Raw genomic sequence first — 22,232 nt, forward strand, 5'->3', positions numbered from 1 at the left:
GCAGAGAAAAAGCCTGTCAGCATCCTTCCGAAATGTCCCCCTCCCCTTTCCTCACCCCTTGTAGTCGGTAAGCGATGGCTTATTTTGTGCCTATTCGCACCTCTGTACTATTCAGAGAGCAACACATATAGTGATGTTTATGCGAGGTCATTGTCAAAAGGCACAAACAATGCAGAGGGGACCCGCCGCGGTGGCTCAGTGGTTAAAGTGCTCGTCTACCGAGCCGGAGTACCCAGGTGCGAACCCAAACGCGGCGGCTGCGTTTCGATGGAGGCGGAACGCAAGAGGCGCCCGTGTGCTGTGCGATGTCAGTGCACGTTAAAGATCCCCAGGTGGTCGAAATTATTCCGGAGACCTCCACTATACGGCACCTCTTTCTCTCTTTCTTCTTTCACTCCCACCTTCCTCCCTTCCCTTATGGCATGGTTCAGGTGCCCACCAAGATATGTGAAAACCAATTTAACGCAGACGGGACGATACCAAAGCACTGCCCCAACTCCATTGACACTATTCAGAAAGGGAAGGTGACGTTCACTGTTTCGAGCGCTGCTGTAAGAGCTATTCACTGTGACCGCGCTACCAGACGGCGCGAATGTCGTCGCGGCAAACACTCGATGTTTGCGGTCGTTTCACGCTAGCTCACTCAGTGTCACAGTGCGCAGTCAGGTGCCCGGCCTAACTGTTAGTGATCCGTAACATATTTGCACGTTGTTAAATGCGTCCGCGACCACTTTTCTTTGTGGAATGCTTATTGTGCGTGAAGTTTCCAGCAGAAATTCCTCTGTGCCGTGATATAACCCAGCTACCTGCCGCAACTCAGCGTCATAACTGGCAGCCTGCACTGCACGCAATAATGTGCACGACTTGCAGCTTATAATATCAGTTTATACCTGTCAGCTACTCATGCAGGACATATGGATGATAACCAGCATGGTTAATTACCGAAATTTCAAAACTGCAGCCGCAAAAACTGATATTTCCAGCTGCTGTAGTCCGCGAGCTGCTGAAGCTTCAGAGATGGTGTTTCAGCAGAAAGGCAAAGCGTCATAGCTGCCTTTTTTACGCGACAGAACGGTCGAGAAAAACTGTTATGCGCTCGCAGCACGAACAGCAGACCTCGCGAGAATGTCTTGTAGTTTTGATAGTAGCACCGTAGCGCTTTTCCGAATGCCCAAGACCTGGAATCTAGCCCTTTCGCAGCAAGGCAATGTGCAGCGATTCCGCTAGACTCAGTAGTAACACGTCACTTTCAGCAGATAGAGATGGCAAGTTAAGCTACAGCTAAGCGACCGGACCCTTAGATTTACTCACCTTTCCAAAAACGGCACTTCAACCGTCGTTACACTCAGCACGGATCTTGGGCTCACGTGCTTCTCAAGGAATTGCACTCTCTCTAGATTTGTATGCTTTAATTCCTTGGGCTGTCGGCAAGCTTAAGCCGTGCATTAGGCGGGCCTCTATGTCGGTGAATTCAACGCACGGCAGCAGTCCTGGACGTCACACACTACGCCGACGCCTCCGCGCTCCTACCGGTCGACGTTTTCCCAATGTGGAATCTTGTCAGCGTGCCCGCGGCAGCAGTCCTGTACGTAGCACACTACGCCGGCGCCTCCACACTCCTACCGGTCGACGTTTTCCCAATTTGGAATCTTGTCAGCGTGCCCGCTGTTTTCTGTTTCGCGCAGTTCACGACGTATACACTTAGCCACAATATGTTACGGGCCCAACAAAAATATCAGCGGTGAGACGCAAAACACGCTCACATTTCACACATTACCAGCGAGTTAAACTTTACAGCTGGCAGAGGCGCCCGCGCGCGCGACCACCAACATGGGGAATGCTGCGACGACCGCTAGCGCCACTTGCGGATGACGTCATATGAAGACCTGCAGCTATCATTCAATGTCATTCTTGAGGCGCTGTTATCACTCCCTAGTACCAAAGGAGAGCGCGGCACTGTCCATTGCCTGCGTTGCCCGGTTCAGCCGCGTGTCATTCTTGCCGCCACGAAGTCTCGTTTCCCGGAGTATGGAGCTCCTGAGTCTCCTCGTTGAGTTCAGTCTGGTTTTCGCAGTACCCTTCCGTAGTCCAGTATTCCGATGCAGCTGATTGAAGCGGAGCTCCTTCGTGAAGAGCTGCTCGGCCGCCGTCATCCAGAAGCACACCTCCTCACTGCTGTTGCGCAGCTGCAGTTTCAATACCTGCGTAGATTTCCATTGGCTGTTTTCAGTCCCCAAGTACAATTCCTCCTCTGAAATTGCATTTAATTTTTATGAGGGACTAAGTTCTGCACTGCGGATTCGAACTTTTGCACAAATGTTTCCTACAGGCAATCCTTATCAACTATCAGGCTTTAGAAAGATGCAAGAACGCAGTAGATGTTTTGCCGTTTTGTACGTGTTTAGAGGGGTTTCAGAATTAATATTTCATGATTTAAAGAATAGAAAATATGAGCAGCACACGAAATGCCTTTTTGAACGTAATTTTTGCAACACGGTAGGCATAGAGTGGGAGGATGACTGTTCCCGTCAATAATGTTAATGAACACTAACATCAGTTAAAAGCTTTTAAACCGCATTTTCCTTGCTCTTTTTAACTCCCTTTTACTTTTTTGTTCAGTCGAGGAAGGGGCATAATTTCTTGTGTCTCACAAGAGGTGTCCCAGGGCCCTCTGACGGCTACCGTGGTTAATGAACAGTTCGACCTCGAACTCGCTGCGTTTCAAACGATCAAGGCATCCACTTGTTTAAGGTGAACCAGTATTCATAGAACACAGCACTTCTGTATAGCCTCTCCCGAGGCTCGAGTACTCGCCTTCGCAGAGTAGATGTTCTTGTCTCTCTTGTCGGCTGCAACTTCCTCCGCCACGCAGCGCTGGTACCAGATCTGCGTCCTCTGTTCCAGCAGAGTCAGCTCCTTCTCCATGCGCTCCCTGACGAATGCCTGGACGCGTCGCTCAAAGCGCCGTAAGAAGTGCTCGTACAGCAGAGCGTCGGCAGCGTTGAGAGCACGCAGCTCATCCGCCAGCTTTGAGCTCATTGGGTGACGGAAGTCGTTCTGCGGATAGAATTCATCATCACTATCATCAGCCTTACTACGCCCACTGCAGGGCAAATGCTTCTCCCATGTCTCTCCAATTAACCCTGTCTTTTGCCGGCTGCGGCCTCCTTATCCCCGCAAACTTCTAATTCCAATCCACCCACCTAACTTCCTGGCGCCCCCTACTACGATTGCCTTCTCTTGGAATCCACTCCGTTACCCTTAAAAGCCATCTGTTATCTTGCCTTGGCATTACATGCCCTGCCCAAGCCCACTTCTTCCTCTTATATTTCGATAAGCATGTCATCAACCCGCGTTTGTTCTCTCACCCACTCTGCCCGCTTGCGGTCTCTCCACGTTACACCGATCATTTTTCTTTCCATAGAGAATTGCAGAAGGACACATCCCATTGATTTCCATTTAACCATATCCTGCACCAGCAGCGGCCATAATATCCCTGCAGACTTCCTAATCACATCATAGCACCTGACCCTTAACAACGCCTGCTACGTTGACCTCCTCTTGCATTCCGCTCCTTTGTCTAAAGTATCATCAGTTACCCATTCTCCGCATTGCACGGCCTAGTTATGCCCATTTCTTTTTTCTTGATTTCAGCTGGGATGTTATTAACACGTGTTTCTTTCCTAATGTAGTCCACCCTCTTCCGGTGCCTTGCCTGCCTCCTCAGCACTCTTCAGTCTTCCCTACTTTCGTCACCGTTCCTGTGCCTCCTAAAGTCAATGGATCCATTCTGACTCCGCGGACCAGCGAAGGGCCGGAGCGGAGAAATCGCGCAACCATTCTGATATGGAACGACGCGCACGCCAGGTGCTGGGAGGGATGAACTGCCTTACTCGTCGGAGCGCAGTGCTTTTATAGGCAAGTCACGCATGCGCACTGGCGATAATCTTGTCAGCGCCGAGCCACAACACATACCGCTAATTCTACAATTCGTGTCTCAAAGTTGTGCTCATATTCATCCATGCAACTTGCGACTTCAAAATAATAGGTAACAAATCTGTACAAGAGTACTGTGGTTCATCACAAAATGTGGCGACTCATTCAGTTCCTAAGGGTCGATAGAAAAGACAGCGACCAGGTCATGTTTATAATAGAGGATCATATCCAGCGCTACGGCCAAATTACTATTCTTCACCTATAGCATGTCGGAGCGCCGAGATGGGAGTGACGTGAGTGTTTTCCTATCTCTCATAGATGGATATACCTCGGTCTAACCATTAAACTGGATGAATGAAGCTGGAGCAAGTTTGGAGCCAGTTGAGTCAAATTTTGAGGCAAAACAATAGCGAACTCTAGTGTCCCATGCTTGGAGAAGCCAGGCATTTTATTCCATTTGATTATGGAAGAAACCTTGATCGTTTTAAAAAGCACTAGAGTAAAATGTGTCACAGTAATTAGATTAAAACTCAGCATAAAAACGTAGTTTATGCCTTTATTCAACCTATTTGTTTACAGTAACTTAGCGACTGCAACATGACACCAAATGCAGTTTAGAAAAGCATAAAAATGTGCATGTAAAGTTGAAATTTGGGCTTGTTGGTTCATACTTCTGACATGACCAGTAGCGCAACAACAGAAGGGACCAGCGTTGTGTGTGTACTCGCACGCTGGTCCCTTGTTTCGTTGCGCTACTGTTCAGGTGCATGCAAAGTTGTGTTCCGATAATGGTTAGGTTTCATAATTTTCTGAGGTTTAGCGCCTCAAACCGACTCAGAATATATGAAGGACGCCATAGTGGAGGGCTCCGGATGATTTCGACGACCTGAGACTCTCAAACATGTAATATCATCGCACAATATACGGTCCTCTAGCTTTTCGCCTGCACCGAAATTCGAGTGTCCCGACCTAAATCGAACCCGTGTCTTTTGGGTCAGCAGCCAAACACCATAACCACTGAGTCGCCAGTGCGGCTTGACTACCGAAGATTCATATTGAAAGGGAAATGAAAACTTCTTAGAAATACACCTAGCTTAATTTCACAGCAGCCTTTTTAATATCCTGGATAAGAACTGCCCCAAAGAGTCGGTTAAAATAAACCGGCAGGTCTACTCGAGCTAGTTAGAATTACGCGAGTTCAGAGGAGTACACCGTATTACGTTCAGCTGTTTATTGATCATTTCTCTTGATTTCCCGTAGGCAATCCCGCAGTGAAGCCAAAATAATGGCGTGCAGGGCGTATATGTGAGGGTTGGGGGTACGGACTCCCTTCCGAAGATATTTTACTTAGCAAAACAATGGAGAACCCAATTTTGTCAACGAAAAAGTTCAATAAATACATAGTTCAATTGGGACTGCACTCTACAACCATCCTATACAAGAGGGACCATAAATCCTCGCCGACTGCATGATTAACTTAACCCACTTCTATTGTATTGACACTGAGACTGATACCTGCGTATGACTGGCTTTCCTTTCCGTTGTTACCAGCTTAAAATTTTTGAAGCTCACATTTGTAATTCAGCATGCGAACCAACTCGCCGAGGAAGCGCATGCTAGCGACACACACCTGGCGCGCGTTGAGCCTGAAGACGACGACGTCGTCCAGGTCCCAGCAAAGCAGGTGCCGCAGCAGGACCAGGGACTCGTTGATGCGCTCGGCGACCATCACGAGGTCGAACACGGCGTCCACGTGCTCGATGAAGGCTTGCACGGCCGTCGCGTTGTCGGCCTGTTCGATGTCGAAGCCCAAGTCGAAGCTCATCTGATTAATGCCGTGCCTGCTGCGGCGTGGACCTGGCAGGATGTCCCGCATATGCTCAGTCAGCGATGAGTTTTTCACGGCGCTCGGCAGCTGCTCCAGCTTGACCTTGATCTTTTCCTGTGACGGTAAAGGAAGGAAGAACGATCTTTTGGTAAACTGCGTGAAGCCAGCAAACGGCCCTGACAGGAAGCATGTTAATACGGGCTAAGTTACGATACGGTTCGCATTGTACAAGATAATGATTCGTTTTGATTTTGTATCACTGCTTCAATATTATAACTGATACTGCCAATAATGGGAGAACGCCAGAGCTGCTGCACCGCGCAGAGCAGGCGAGACCCACTCTTAACAACAAGAGGGGTTCTTATGGTTAGGTTGAGCAGCTAGTGCACGCATTGGGAGCTGGACAAACAATGTAGTTTCTTTAGCAAAAACTAAAGGCTAACCTCATGTGCAAACTAACCGGACGAAGGTGCGTTTTCTGTTCCGGAGGACTGCTTGTTACCACTGCCTTGTACAAGCATGGACAGATTATTGAGGAACTACGAGTTGAGGACCCGACGAGAGACTGCTTCAGCCCTTTTCTCTTTGTCCAGCTCAAGCTATTACTTTCAATGCATAAGCACCTTCCTTGGCTTTTGCAGCTGCCAGTTCCCATTCACTGTTAATCGTTTGATATTACTCTCATATGGCAGAATTTTTAAAGTACCTTTTCGTAGACACTAAAGTTGGAACAATTTATTTTATGTTTTCCAGTCCCTATGTGCTGGCAATAACCACAAAAGCACAAGGCGAGACACAAAATGCATTGCCCCTACCTTCTGTGCTGTGGGCTGGCTCATATGAACAGTGTATTTTTGAAGTGTTCAAAGTTTTCAATACTAAATTCTAGCGTCATCTTGCCCCCTGGTAACTCGAGGTAAGCTTTAGTGTCGATGGGCGTCCGGTTAAGTTGCCCTTAAAGAAATGAAATATTTAGCATTTTTCAAACATAATTTATTGTCTCATATTTGTTGTCTCAGCTCATGAGACAAACGCCACATTCACCAAAATTTTTGTATGGGCTAGTCGGTGGTTCATCTTAAGGAAGTTAAAGCAGCGCAAAAAAAAAAAAACGGGGACACAAGAGAAAGACAACCAACAGGACTGGCGCTAAGCGCCAGTCCTGTTGGTTGTGTCTCTCTTGTGCCCCGTTTTTTTTTGCGCTGCTTTAACTTCTTTAAGATGCCACATTCACTGCAAATATGTTTAGAAAGCGCCGTGAACTACTCCAGCTCCATACCTAGGTGTTCGATTTTTTGGCGCTGCAACGAATTTAAGTAATGGATATATCCTAACTGTAATACAAATGAAGTAGCAACGTTGTTCAGCGCGCAAACTGCTTTAACTAGGCAATGGCTATCTTGAGGGCGACAGTGAAACCGGAACGCACACATATTTGCGTTATTTGCGTGAGCCCGGCAGGAGCGTGTCGAGACAGGAGTCGAGCTTAGCAAGGCCACTCGCCTCGTCAACTGCGCGTTTACAACACGGCCTTGGCGAGCGAAAATCAACGCCATTGTAGCGACGCCCAGCGTCGAGCAGTACGGTGCGAGCGTGCAAACTCGGCGCCCAAGATCGCCGCGCTATCGTTAGCCTCGGAGCAACGAGGACTCCAGCGCATAGCAAGCTCTTATTTTTCATCCGCTCTCCCGCTGACCCACCTCTCTTGCGCTTACTCGACAGCATTTACATGCACCTTGCCGAGCGGGTCGGGCAGTGTCATCTACCTTTTGCAATCGGGCACAGCCAGTCTAACCGGCTAACGTTTACGTGAGCCTTACAGATCTACTCGATCTGACTTGGTCTGCTTCATGTAAATGCCTAGAGTGTGTGAGTGCGAGTGAGTGAGATTAAGAGCGAAAGACTGCAGGTAGTATACGACAATTTTCAAGCGCGATAAACGGCATCATCGCGTTCTTTGTATAGCATGCCGCTTACTTCGAGGCCGTAGTACGAGAACAGCGACTCAAACAGCGCCGCCGGTTCACGCACGATGGTGACGAATACGGCGTCCGGCTTCAACGCGGCCCGCACCTCGTCCTCGTGGAAGCGAGTGTGGTGCACCAGCATGTCGAAGGGCGGGCTCCCCATCAATTGCGTCCGGTTGAAGAAGGCCGGGTGCCCCAGGTAGTTGTCGATCGGAGGCAGTGCGAAGGTGAGACCGTGCTGTTTTCCGTAGCGCATGAGCATGTTCTGCACGGCAGAACTGGCACACTTGTGCGTTTTCAGAAAGCACACGGTGCTCCTGGAAGTGCACTGGGGCTCGGATATTGGGGTGTGAGGCATCGCACATAACCTGTGATGCCCAAAAAACGTACCGTGAGAGCAATAAGACTGAAAAAAATTCAGGACCTTACAGACTTGTGAAATGATGCAAGTATCCAATAAAAATTATGCGTGACGGGAAGTCTATCGGAAACTTATTAGATATCGTCAAATTTTGTGAGCTGCCGGGCCGACAACACCTCCTTACTGGCTTGTCGCTCTGCTAGAGACACACAGGGACGTGACATCGGGTCTTCGTATGACAGCCTAGTAGAAAGTCTTACAAAACAGAACGCTAATAAACTATAGTCTTCCACCCTCACCTTTATATTTCCTATCCTTGCAAATCGAATAAATGTTTTCGGAACACCGATAACATGGAAGAACCTGAACTCACTCGCTGCCTAGAGGCGCGATAAATTCTTCAGCGGTGCAATATGCATGCGGCACTGAGAAGTTTAAAGCGCTCCCTTCAGTTTGCAGCTGCAGTCTTAGACTAGCCGTGTAGCTTTGTTGTAGTTTTTGCGTTCCAAAAACTTTTATGGGCACCTATAACCTGATCCAAGCAGATAAATGGCTACTAGACACCAAACCTTCACCCGCCGCGGTGGCTCAGTGGTTACGGCGCTCGGCTGCTGACCCGAAAGACGCGGGTTCGATCCCGGCCGCGGACGGCCAAATTTCGATGAAGGCGAAATTCTAGAGGTCCGTGTGCTGTGCGACGTCAGTGCACGCTAAAGAACCCCAGGTGGTCGAAATTTCAGGTGCCCTTCGCTACGGCGTCCCTCATAGCCTGAGTCGCTTTGGGACGTTAAACCCCAACAAACCAAACCAAGCCAAACCAAACATCAAAGCTTCGTTTTGTTTAAAGGGTGAGCGTCCCTGCGCTTTTAACTAACTGTTTGTTGTTTTCGTCGCTCTCTAAACACTAGTCTTAAACCTGCGGTTCTCTGCACTAAGATTAAAACAAACAATGCTTGCTAGGAACATGCTCCACTTCAGTATTGGCAAAAAAGCCTGTGACATATTTCTGACGCAAGCCCTTGTTTGAATAGAGCCCTATTTTTCGCGGCCTTTCTCCACCTGTTCGGCATAACTTCCCGGGTAGGAACATTGCACCCAGCGCGACGCCACACATTGTCACCCTGCGTGTAGATGGAAAAGTGAACGCTCAATCCGGGACCTGAAAACCGGTAGCATGATGAAACCAGAAAAACGGCACCTTCTAGTACAGTTGAAGACAGGCTTGAAGATCACACTCCCGCTGAACAGCAGACACAAAGCGGCCAATAGGAGCACAGCAAAGATGTGATGGTGGCGCTGCACCCCCGGGCCGCACGTCGGGGACTGCGAATAAACGCGAGTGGTTAAATAGCCATGAGGATCGAAGGGAGTTGTACGCGCCCATTCTACTGCTCTCCACCTCCCCACTCCCTTTTGCCATCGTTGTCATCTGAATGTGATATGCTGTTTGTGAGTTTACTCCTTGTTGAGATGGACCATATTTGTGAGATGGAACTTATAGGTGCCTAAACATTGAAGAAATATAGGAAAGTGCAGTTTTCTACAAAAAAAAAAGCAAACACTGGAACCACCTTTGCCTTTTCTTAGATGGGTTCGGTCCTGGCAACAGTGGCTGTATTTCAAGAGGGGCGAAATACAAAAACGGCCTAATGCTGTTCTATATCGGCGCAATCTACAGAACGCTAGCTGGCCAAAATTAATAGATATCTCTTCGTTGCTGCGCCCTTGATAGCCTATGAGTCCTTTGGAGACGATAAAGTTTCACGATGCAGAGAAACACATATAGATCAATAACGTGTACATTAAATGCTGTGCAGCCAACCGCACTGACATTCTCTTGCTAAATTGCCATCATCTAAACGTTTCATTGGAAATAAGTCGTCTAGGATATCGATTCGCTTGTGCACAGCCTGCGTAACACACTTTGTATTTTTGTCTTCTTCAAGTTTTCCCGTTTCGCGTCTTTCAGTTATCTTCTGTTCTGTGCCCTTTTGTACATTCAGCCACCACCAGATTCTCCGCATGTGAAGACGTAACTCTCAGTAATACCGCTTTGAAGTTTGTTTGCTACACGCAGTGCTACGGATTGTGGCTGCAAATAAAAATAAAAATTTTGCAGACAGCCTGCATATATTTTGTCTGCATTTACTAGTGTTAAACTGCGGTTCCAATTTTCAACAGGCACCACGATAGATTGCGCATACTACTGTTGTTTTATCGCACGGACATATGTCTCACGTATATATCTAGCAGAGTAGGCAACGATGACTGCTGCAAGGTTCTCGCAGAATGCAGAGAACGTGGTATGCGCTGAGTGTCTCACCCGCATCATTGCACACCGGATTCTTCAGCAGCAGAGCTGCGCAGACGAAGCCGGCGTCTCGCACAATCAGAGAAAAATAAGGGGGAACCGTTCAGCGGCGTGCTGTGACGCTGCAAACCAGGGCAACTGAAGTACGAGGCCAGCTCCCACTGCATCGATGGAGGAAGACGTTGTACGCTCTACATTCCCTCCTTGATACATTCAATGAGGTGTGGCATACTGGAGTTATTCCTGCAGAGTGGAAACATTCCATCGTTGTCCCAATCCCCAAATCAGGTCAGCCGCCGGTTTCTCTTTCGGCCCTCCGCCCTATTTCACTTACGCCTACTATCTGCAAGCTTTATGAACACATTCTAGCAGCTCGCTTGTCGTGGTGGCTGGAATCGAATTATTGTTGTCCAGAATCTCAAATTGGGTTCCGCCCTCACATTGGAACAGAAGACGGCCTGGCTGTTTTGGCTGCGGACGTACTAAACCATTCTCCCCATAGTCATCTTGTTCGTACGGTGATCGCGACTGACATCACAAAGGCATATGACAACGTCCTACACTCTTCTATTCTTGGCACCCTTCAAGATCTCGGTCTCCCGCATCGCTTTCTCCTTTCAATTCACTCATTTTTAACAAACAGAACCTTCAGTGTACGTATCCATGGGAAGCCTTTTCGTCACTTTACCTCCAACCGCGGTGTACCCCAGGGCTCCGTCCTCGCCCCCACATTATTTAATGTAACTTTTATACTTCTTGTCCGAGCCCTAGAGAAAATTCCTTCTGTGCGCGTCCTTGCGTACGCCGACGACATAACCTTGTGGTCCTGTAATCCAGATGCGTTTGTGCAACAGTCGGCGCTTCAGCAAGCGCTGGATGCCTTAACATCACGACTACCCCCTTTGGGTCTGACCCTCTCGTGTAATAAATCTTGTTTTATTCGCATTGACAACAGAAGTGGCTTACGGAAAGCAGCACCTTTTACCTTTAAGGTAGACAATTCTCCAATTCCTCAAGTTGAAAGTGTGCGTGTGCTAGGTCTTCTACTTCATACATCTGGGACTGGGACTCCGTGGCTAAACGCGACCCGTAAATCGGCTCACGCTACTCTTGGTCTGATTCGACGCATAGCTATGCGCTCTGGCGGAGCGCGTTTTGATACTGCCCGTCAGCTCGTGCGCTCCATCCTTCAGCCGCGGATAGTGTACCAAGCGCAATTTCATCGCCTCACCCGACGACAGTGGGACTCCCTTGAATCAATCAATCGGGAGGCTATGCGCGCCATAACTTATCTTCCGCGTATCACACCCATACCCATTCTGCAAGAGTACGCTCAACTTAATACATTGAGTGAACTTATCGACCAGCGTGAGGCAAACAGAGCACGCAAGATGTCGCTTCAGCTTCATCGTTTACAGACTCTTCCCCCATGGTCATACTGTCAGCTCACAGACAATCGCCCCTCTGCTTCGACGCCGATATCAGCCGCCCATCTTTCTTCAGGGTGCATAATATACACCGATGCATCACACACAGCAGTGCAGGGAGTTACTGCAGTTTACAGTCCCTCACATCCTCATCTCAACTCCCGCGCTACATATAGCACGGATACTTGCTCCCCCCTGGCCTTGGAGCTTCAGGCGATACACAATGCCATTGCTTCCCTTCCACTCGTACCTACTTTCGATATTGTACACATTTACACCGAATCCCTTGCCGCCCTTAAGCAGCTTAAGGCTGTCCGGCGCACATTCCAAGTTACACAATCCATTCACCAACTTTGCACAAAATACCCCTGTCCTGTGCGTATACACTGGATTCGCGGGCATGCCCAGGATCCGCATAATATTCATGTGGATGCAATGACACACCTTGACACATCCGATATCCCGCCACCTTCCCCTCTTCCCTCAGATCCGTTCCTGTCCCATGTTTCCGAGAAACAGTCTTTGCGTCAGCGAACACGCGCTCTAATTCCTCCGTGTTCGTACCCTCTCCCCCGGAGTCTTACTCGGGAGGAGGAGGTATCTGTGCGCCGGATTCGGGCAGGAGCGGCTCTGACTCCTTGTGTGCGTCATCGGTGGCGTGACAAACGTTACGAAGTGACAGACAAGTGTCCCCATTGTGGTGCTGCGCCCGACCAGTGTGATGAAAAACACTTGCTGTGGACTTGCCCGGCTACAGCTTCTGTGAGACGACGTTTACTAAGAAAGGTTGGCCTGCGATGGGACGTTGCAGACGACTATACCAAGTGGACTCTAGATAATCGCTATATCACGAACTTGTGCCGCTTTTTAAGCGAGGCTTGTTTGCACTCATTTTTATAACTTTCTTTCCTTTTTCATTATGCCTAATGGCAAACAGCTCGAATAAAAAAAAGAAAACGTTGTACGCTTGGTGGTGCAACACTCTCACTGCGCTTTCCATAGGCTTGTTCCCAAACGTTTCTCTTTATATCAAAAAGCTGTGCTCTCAAGACCATGTGATACCAAGAAGCACTCTGGCTCCTTCGAAGCACCGATTAGGTAGGTAGGTAGAAAAGACTTTTATTGCTCTAGAAAGGTGCTAGTAGCAGACGAGAAAGAAGAGGTCCATCTTCCTTCTTCTCACAGGGTCGGTGCCCCTAATCCAGGGCTCCGCTGAGCTTCGCTGCTCGCTGGGCGTGCTGGATCAGACCTTGTTGGCAACCCAGATCGCCGCTGGAGAGCCGGCTCTCCCACTGTTCTGCACTCGGGTCTTTGCGAAAGTTGTCGTTTTTACTGCATTCCCACGTGATGTGGTACAACGATGGTTTGCTGCCACACCACGGGCACCGATTAGCTCTTAACATTTTCGTCTCATAATTTATGACATTGCCTCTTTGGGAAACTTCTGACAGCATTTGTTTCACGATCTCACGTATCTCATATTTTCATGACAGTGGCCTCTGGGAGAAACAATGACCAATGCCCCTCATGTTCCCTTATGTTTAAAATTCATCATTATCATTTTATTTCTCCCTTTTTATTTCTTTTGGCCCTTTCCGCACCAATGCTTGCACTTTTCTCTTCTAGTTTGCAGGATATTTTTTTTATAGAGTAGCATGCAGTCCGTCTTAGACATGCTCGCAGAAATCTGCGCACATGAACAAAAAAATAACTGTCTCCTACTTCTGGAACCATGAAACAAGGCGATAAAGCAGAACACCTGCACCACCAGAAGCATTTTATCTTCACGTTGAGCTTTCCATGCCGATTGATGATGTTTACAATTCCTTTATCAACGACCAAAGAAACAACACAAGTATAAACTTAAACATGCATATCTTCTACGATGTTCTCACAGCGTAAGATAGAAGTGCTACGCACACTACTTTGTCTGGATATCTTCCTCGTTCGCATTTATTACGTCTTTTCTACTCATCGCTGAACAATGAGGTCGAAAGAGCTTCCTGCGCAGCATCACCGCTCAGCAGGCGCCACTGATCTCCACTAGGGGAGCTGGATGCCGCATCGGGCACCCGAAAGTGAAGCCACCGGAAGTAAGTGGCCTTGTCCCGGAAGTCAGCCTTTGGCGGTGCATGACATCGGACCTCAGCACGGTTTTTCAGTTCCAGTTTTGTTTTCCTACTTAGCATTTCGTCTTTTCGTCGTTCTCGTCTTTTTACATGACAATGCCTACCTGTTGCGCCATCAACTGAGTGAGGAGACCAGCGAAGTCTTCGGGAAAGACGTTTCGAAAATAAGGGCCCATTGCACCTCAATGGGACTACACTAGCAGACGACAGGACGTCGCTACACGCAGCAAGTATGGAGCCTCGTTTACTCGGCTCGGTGTCGTCCCGTTTGCCTAGCTTCGCCAACTCTGCTCTTTACTGTGATGCTTGTTCCCACGCTCAAGCCCAAGTTATGCTTTCAATGGGGGATAAATATAAGAAAGAATAGGTTGAAACATTCACCAGGCAGCTTACTTCGCAGCGACCATTTTACCGAATTATATTTAGCGAAGGAGCGAGGGCTAGGCTACTTATCTTGTGAGGTGTCGACGGTGTTCGGTTTGTTCACATTAGCGCCTCCAAAAGGTATGGTACTGCTTTTTCGACGGAGCATGTCATGTACTGATTCGTATTGGAGCAAGTTAAGCCTGAATGGGCTTTAATTCGTGGTGCTTGGTGCATTTGACTTCTAACAGCGCTTCTCACGCGCACTGCAGCATTCGTCTTTCTTGTCAGTCATTCCTCTCGCGCTGTGCCTTTTCTTTGCTGCACGAAAATTCGGTTTTAAGAAGACCTAGCCTCATCATCATTCCACAACTTCTCCTTTACGCTCGGAAGACAGGAACCAGGCAAGAACATAGTGTTCAATGCACGTACCCCTTTGCCGAGGCAGGGTGAGACCTGCATGCCTGTTTTCTTCGCTTTCGCAGAAATTACAGGGTTCTGCACACAATGATCACATTTCTCGCGTTCAGCTTGCTTGTTCTTTTCACATAACAGCAGACATTACTCGACAACAGCGCAAAAAACTGAGAACGAAAGGGCGAAAGTCGCGACTTTTTGCATTGAAATACACAGCAGACACCCCACTTCCGGGACAAGCGGTCCAACTTCCGGTGGCTTCACTCGCGCTCGTCTTGGAAAGCGGGAATGCGGCATCCAGCCACCTAGTGGAGATCAGTGGCAGGCGCATTGGATTGAAGCAACAGCAGCGCACGCAGGTCGTGCATATACTGATGCTCATTTCGTCAGCCCTTTCGTCTACTCTCTCTTTTGAAGCGAAAAGCTTCACTAGGCTAGTCAACACCGAGGCTAGCGTGGGCCCCGTCGTCAGAAAAAGCCACAGGTGCGCATGCGCGAACTGCGTGACGTCACGGTGGACACCCGAACCGCTGGACACCCGAACCGCGCCGTTCAACTCCTTGGTGACCTGGTACCCATATTAATTCCTTCCGTTCAGCTGAAGTCCTACATTGACTAAGAATTTTGCAGGCTAGCGGCGTGATTCTGCCACGCATATAGTTTCTATAAGCCGCCTGGGAATCTGTAACTATGTATTTAGATTCGGAGTGCGTTGCGGCTAGGGCTATCGCTACTTCCTCCATAGCCTGTGTATCCCCGTTACGAACTGAAAGCCCGTCCACGACTTGCATTTGGCGCACCACTGAGATTGTTGATATTCCTTGTACAGGACCCGCAGCGTCCACGAAGAAGGCTCCTTCTTTTGTTGAATAGCACTCGTTCATCTTCTTGCTCCTCGCCACTCGTCTAGCATGATGGTGCTCCGGGTGCATGTTTTTGGGAAGCGGAAGCGTAAGGAATTTGCTCTTCCACTCTTTAGGTATATCTTGTCTCCCAGCCACTTGCTGCGGAAAGCTAATGTTTAAATCTTCTAAGACCCTGCGGCCGGTCGTAGTTGTGGCCAGTCGCACTACCTGGCTTGTAAGATGGGCGCTAATCAATTCATCAGCCGTGTTGTGTACCCCTAGTTTTAGTAGACGCTCCGTAGATGATTTCATGGGTAGGCCGAGTGCCTTCTTATAAGCCGTTCGAATGATAACGTCCAGGTGGTTTAGATCGGTCTTCCTCAAACGAAGGTACGGGGCCACGTACACTATCCTGCAGATGACAAAGGCCTGTATTAGTCTAAGGGTATCCTGTTCTTGCATGCCGTTTTTCTTGCTTGTGATCCGAGATATCATACGGATGACTTGTTCGCACACCGTTCGGAGCTTGGTGATCGCTGCTGCGTTCACACCCTTGTTGTTAATGAGCAGCCCCAAAATCCGCATTGTTTCCGCCTCGGGAATAGGTGTATCATGGACCGAGATTTCCAGCGATGCAGTATCCCGCTTCCCTTGCAGGACAAGGAGCTCCGACTTGTCCGGGGAACAGCGCAGTCCGCATTCTTCAGCATACTTTTCAACCGTACTGGCAGCCTCTTGGAGGGCCTCCTCCATCTGTCCCATGTTTCCCTCCGTTGTCCATATGGTTATGTCATCCGCGTATAGGGCGTGGCGGATTCCCCTTATGGCATTAAGTTGTTCCGGCAGATGCATGAGGGCAACGTTGAAGAGCAGTGGAGAAAGGACTGCTCCCTGAGGCGTCCCCCTGGTGCCCATGGGTATCGCATCGGACCTCGTGTCGCCAATCCGGATGTGCGCTTGCCTATCTTGCAAGAAAGCCTTGATGTAATTAAAGGTACGCTTTCCGCAGTGAGTATCCTGTAGATTGTCCAGAATCTTGGAATGCTTCACGTTGTCGAAAGCCCCCTTCAGATCTAATGCTAGTATGGCCCTACTGTTTCGTTTGCGCGGGGAATCGATAACCTCCATCTTCAGCTGCAGTAACACGTCCTGGGTTGACAAGTGTGCCCTAAACCCAAACATTGTGTGAGGTATACTATTGTGGTCTTCTATATACGTAGAAAGTCGCATGTGTACCGCCTTCTCCATCAGTTTCCCGGCGCACGACGTAAGCGAGATGGGCCTGAGGTTATTGATGTTCACCTCCTTTCCAGGCTTGGGAATAAAGCTGACATCAGCCGTCTTCCATGCCTTGGGTAACTGTCCACTTTTCCAGCATTCGTTGATGTACTGCGTGAGATGTTCAAGCGCTTGCTGATTGAGATTGACAAGCAATCCCACCGTCACCCTGTCGTTCCCTGGCGCCGTGCCCCGCCTCATGGCCATAAGCGCCGCCTGTATTTCCTCGACTTCGAACTCTCTGTCCAGGTCCGGATTGTCTATACCCTCATAATCCCGTACTGTCTCGTTGTCTTTCACTGTACAGAGGTACTTGCTCACGAGGGCTGCAACTAGCTGCTGGTCCGTGCCCGCGAAGCCGTGTAGGGCTCTCTTGAGGTTACGTTGCTGATCCCCGCGAGACTTAGAGGGCTCTATCAAACATCTAAGAAGACTCCACGCCACCTTGGTGCTGAGGGTGCCTTTCATGGAGTCGCATTTGGCCAACCAGTTGTTTTTGGCCAGGGATCGTGCATACTCTTCTGCTTGCAAGCTTAATTTTGCGATCTTGATCTTGAGCTTGTTTTTGCCTTTTCCACCGCCGTGTGAGACTTCTTCTGGCCTCCGTAAGGAAAGAAAAATGAAAAGAGAATAGGTTTTAAGGAAAGGAAACGATTCCTGCCTCTCTCCTATTTCGGTGGATACCCGAACCGCGCCGTAAGGGCCTTGAGGAAAATGAAATGAAATGAAAATTGCTTTTAAGGAAAGCAAATGCTTGTCTCTCTTATCTTGGTGTACACCCGAGAGGAATGCGCGCCACAGCACATGTCTCTAAATCAACCTTCTAAGACAGCACCCTGTTCACTACACGCGCGGCTCCTCCTCCGTCTTGCCCAGCTTTTCGCGCTTCGAGATATCCAGGCTTAACCTTAGCTAAGCCAAAGCCAATTTTTTCTGTTGTTATTATTTCGTTCTTATTGGACCAACTATACTGTCAAGGAAAGTGCAGAAATTATGTTAATATTTGTTCGCTATATGCGAGATTTTCATATAAGCTTATGTCTCTGAAATACGCTCCATAAGAACACTGAGACGGCCTTGCCGGTTCATGACTTGAAGGTGAAAACAGCGCAAAGACGCAGACAAAGGAGAGGCTCTCGTTCACGTCTTTACGTTGTTTTTACTTTCCTAGATTGGACTACCATTACAGTAAAAGCAATTGCGTTGAAGCGAACCTGTTACTTGTTAACAGTTCCTGTCAGTCTTTGTTCACTGAATCCGCGTAAATACCAGCAGAACGGATTTTGTACAATACACTTTCAAATAGCCCAGTCGCAAGCACTTCTTAATCGCTATTGGTGTTCAAAAACCTGAATAGCTGTGCGGAATACCGCAAAACAATCCTGCGTTCTCGGGTATCCGGCCTCCACACCTTACGTAGAGAAAGGTGACTTGTTCCATAACGCTCTTTGGCCAAAGCAGTCCTTGAACAAGTAAAAATCATCATCATCATCTCCATACCCCCTCCTCCATAAACTCCGCTTGTGCGACCGCTAGTTGAGCTCCAGTCCGCTAGGGGGCCTGGAGTGCTGGCTTTATGTTATATATCGTATGAAGAACGTCTAAGGAAATTGGGCAATAACAGGCGGGCAACTAAGGTATTTAAATACTTATACAGAAAGAGCATTAATTCACATTGGCGGAAAAGAGCAGGAAACTAACCAGTACGCATGCAGGACACGAGGACGGAGAAGTAAAGAACTTTAAACGACTGGTAAAAACGCGGAAGATAAAAAGTGGATTAATTCGATGGAAAATAAATAGTGTCTAGATCTATATCGAAATTGGTAAAGGAAGATCAGGAAGGAATCGCTCTATAATAACTCAAGATGCAGTGCCCTAATCCTTGAAGTTAGATTAGGGTGTCGTAGAACGCGGAGCTACAAAATAAATTCAACCAAGGTGACAGTAGTGCTGTTCGTGGCAAATCTGTAGAAGGAACTGAGCATCCCATACTCGAATGTGATGGTACCCATCCGGATGTCGATGTAGGCGCAGTCACTCTCTTTGAGGCCCTAGGGTTTAGAGATAGCATTGGTCATGTGAAATAATCTGCAGTGGAGGTTAGCAAAAAGCGATTGGAAGATTGGTGGCTCAGAAACAGAAAGGTGATATAAGGTTAGAAGTGTAGGAGTGAAAATGCATTTAAAGAAAATGAGAATTTTTTGACCAGTTGATAACAGCATAAACAAAAATAAAGGAAAAAAAAAGCCGAGCATCGCGGCGACTGCCACCACCCCGTTTCAAAGTAGACGCTCCTATCTTCTATCCGTTCATCCTTCCACATGAACACCTCACGACACCGGTCTTTGGAGAAAGGGGTCCATTAATGAGCTGTCGCCTCAAAAACTTCCCCAAGATTACAATGCACCGGTGAAAATGCGATGTTATGCTACAAATTTGTATTGGTTGTAAAATTCATTTTAGACTGATCGCCTTCCCATTGCTTATTTCAATTCGATTTCGCCGTTGTTTTTTTGCTCAGGTGCTGTGTGGGCTTGTGGTGAGTGGAGGCTTCTGGAGGGTGACACGCACGCACGCACGCACGCACACGCGCATACACACACACTCAAACACACACACACACACACACACGCACACACACACACGCACACACACACACGCACACACACGCACACACACACACACACACACACACGCATGCACACACACACGCACACGCACACACACGCACGCACACGCACACGCACAAAACGGCTTTTCCACCGAGAGAGGACTACTGGTAACGCGTTAAAGGCTACCATGGCTTAGCTACTGCTTAAAACGGAAACTTCAGCAAATAGCTCTCGTGTTGGCGTTTCCGCTGCTCTTCGGCTTTGCCAGCACACTGTTCTTCCGTCAGAACACATTTAACAGACGGCTTCTCCGTCCTTGACGGTCCGGGCTTCTCCAAGGAGGCACTTATTTGCTTCCCGTTTACGCTTGCAATACTCCCGGACACAAGCTACGTTCACTGCGGCGATGTTCGATATGTAGTTGCCGACGTTTATCGTGCTTATCACGGCTGCTCGGCTGATCCGACGCTCCCACGTATTCCTCGGAGAATAGCTGCACACTCCGTACAGCCTCCGCTCTTAGCAGCAAAGGCAAAAAGCGGCCATTGGCGCGCCAGGTGCGCACATGCTGCATTGCAGCTGTGTTTTTGTTAACGGATAAACAACGGCGATCGCGGCTGGGCTCCCTATGGCAGCCTTATGGTATAAATGTCGAATTAAGCTCCAACAACACTATAACTCCGTTTCATACATCAGGTGCAACGCCGTCAAAGCTAGCGCTCTTTTCTGCGCAGCCTGCATCCGTGACAAAAAATCGTGCGTTGCTTGTGGTGAGCGAAAAATAACAAATGCTTTGCCGACAGGCTTCGTGGATAATGCTTTTGTCATCAGTGTGACAAAAAACGATGTTATGGCGAGCGAATCGGTCGAGATCTGTGATTTTGTATTTTGCATTTGTCGTCTTTTTCCATTCTACGTTTTCGCTGTCCCCGCTGGCCGCCGTGTTTACTCTTTCCGTCCGGCTCCCTTTCACTTTTGAGAAAATGGCGTCCAGCTCAGCAGCCGCGGCCAGCTCTCCTGTACGCGTTTTCCCGAAGGTTCGTGCACGCCAAGCAAGTAATTGCAAATGTGTTCTGCCGCACCAGGATCCATTTTCCGCAGAAATCTGTTCGGGAAGTACTGAGTGCTGTGAGCGAGGACACCGGAGTATCTCCCCGTAGCGTTGCCAAAATCAAGGCGGAGCGTCTGTGCGGGCCTGTGGCGTCTCCGAAGAAAAAACTTCGCGACGTGAAGATTTCAAGCTCGCGAATACTCAAGAATGACAGCTTTACAGTCCATGCCATCCGTCTGAAAGTGCACAGTATGTACGCGAAGAGGGAAGTCACAACACTGGGCAGTGTGCAATGAGGACGACGATCTGCCGAACTTCAAGAAAACCACATTGTGGACGTTGATGAAGGCCATTGCATTCACATTTCATAAAAGAAAACGGAATCTTGCACTAATCGAGCGAAGTGACATCATTGCCTGGCGTCGCAGGTACCTGCGGGCGATCAAAGAATCAGGGCAGGTACGGGTCGTTCCTTGCTTATTTTCTTACGCAGCACGTTTAGACTGGCTTCACATAGAGCTTGATGTTAGCTTTGCAACCTTGTAGTCGGAGCAGTAAGTGTTGCTTCAGAAAAAACCACGTTGCTGTTGCCGACATTTTGCGTAGTGGTGATGTTTCACGACCAGTTTTGCGCTACGTTTCGGTGGGGCACGTGTCTGCATGGGTCAGATTAAATCGCTAAATCCCAATTGGTGCGGCAAGCAAAGGCAGCAAAACTGCCAAGAATGTAGCACTGCAATGGGTAGCGCCATCTCGTCGTCACCGTAGGAACGAATGGGCACCCACTGTACACTGCCAGTTGCTCCGGTGGTGCGAGTTACTGGCGCTACTGCTGCGAATGTTGGCAATTTTTGTTCGCAGTCGCCGCGAGTGAAGAGATTTTAAACGTTGCCTAATTAGTCAAGTACCCCATGCAAACATACAGTGAATATAAATTGGCTACCAAATGCCGCCTGGGCGTGAAATATAAGCCCGAACAAGGAAGCAATTAAGCCGAGATAAATCTTTTTCTCAGTGTCTTTGAGCGGCTGTTTGTGAGACAGGGGTCAGCAGTGTGTTTGTTGCAGTGCATCGCCAACTTACATGCTGGAGCGTGCTTGTTTACTTACAAGCATTGACTCGTGTACTCGGTTGTTTTGCATTTACAGGTGCATCGTCTACCTAGATGAAACCTGGGTCAACGCAGGGCACACAAAAGAATACGTCTGGCTGGACAAGACTGTAAAGTCATCTCAGGATGCCTTCCTGAAAGGTTTAACAACGGGGTTGGCTGCACCTTCGAGCAAATGCGCCCGTTTGATCCTTGTACATGGTGGGAGCAGTGCAACAGGATTCGTCGAAGACACTGCTGACTTCTTCAAAGCAATAAAGGGAAACCACGCTGACTACGACTCTGAGATGGATGGCAACTACCTAGAGAAGTGGTCCACCGACAAGTTTTTGCCAAACATTCCGGCCAATAGCATTGTCGTCATGGACAATGCTCCATATAATAGCGTGGCTCTCGAAAAAGCACCACTGGCTGTTTCCAGAATAAACCATTTCTCGCAAACACTTCGGGGTTAACATTCTTTATTGTCCTGTCTCATTTATTGTTTGCTCTTTCGAAATATTTTTACCTAGCGTTGTACAACTTTTTCTGCATTCTTACTTGACGCTCCCACAGCTTGGAAGTCTTTTTACCTGGCTGCATGAAAATCCTGC

General features: G+C 48.5%; 1 protein-coding gene across 1 annotated transcript; it reads right to left on the reverse strand.

Moving 5' to 3' along the window:
• Nucleotides 1-1,925: 1,925 nt before the first annotated feature.
• LOC149343232 (galactosylceramide sulfotransferase-like) lies at nt 1,926-12,085 on the reverse strand. The gene is made up of 6 exons (XM_089546909.1): nt 11,772-12,085; nt 9,252-9,388; nt 7,742-8,099; nt 5,567-5,878; nt 2,815-3,057; nt 1,926-2,201 (listed from the first exon to the last, which is right to left on the reverse strand). The coding sequence occupies exons 1-6, from the start codon at nt 11,838-11,840 to the stop codon at nt 1,926-1,928; spliced, it is 1,395 nt and encodes a 464-aa protein (XP_089403035.1). The 5' UTR covers nt 11,841-12,085.
• Between the last annotated feature and the right edge of the window lie 10,147 nt (nt 12,086-22,232).

Source organism: Amblyomma mixtum, chromosome 5 (genome assembly GCF_055824585.1).
Source record: "Amblyomma mixtum isolate Tamu chromosome 5, ASM5582458v1, whole genome shotgun sequence".
Lineage (NCBI taxonomy): Eukaryota > Metazoa > Arthropoda > Arachnida > Ixodida > Ixodidae > Amblyomma > Amblyomma mixtum.

Bases quoted from the DNA above. Each gene is read 5' to 3' on its own strand.
- LOC149343232 (XM_089546909.1), bottom strand. From the start codon at position 11,840: ATGACCATGGGGGAAGAGTCTGTAAACGATGAAGCTGAAGCGACATCT. The intron at 3,058-5,566 runs GTGTGTGTCGCT...TTCTATCCGCAG, and splicing joins TCAGGCTCAACGCGCGCCAG to AACGACTTCCGTCACCCAAT. The intron at 2,202-2,814 runs GCGAGTACTCGA...AAATCTACGCAG, and splicing joins AGAACATCTACTCTGCGAAG to GTATTGAAACTGCAGCTGCG.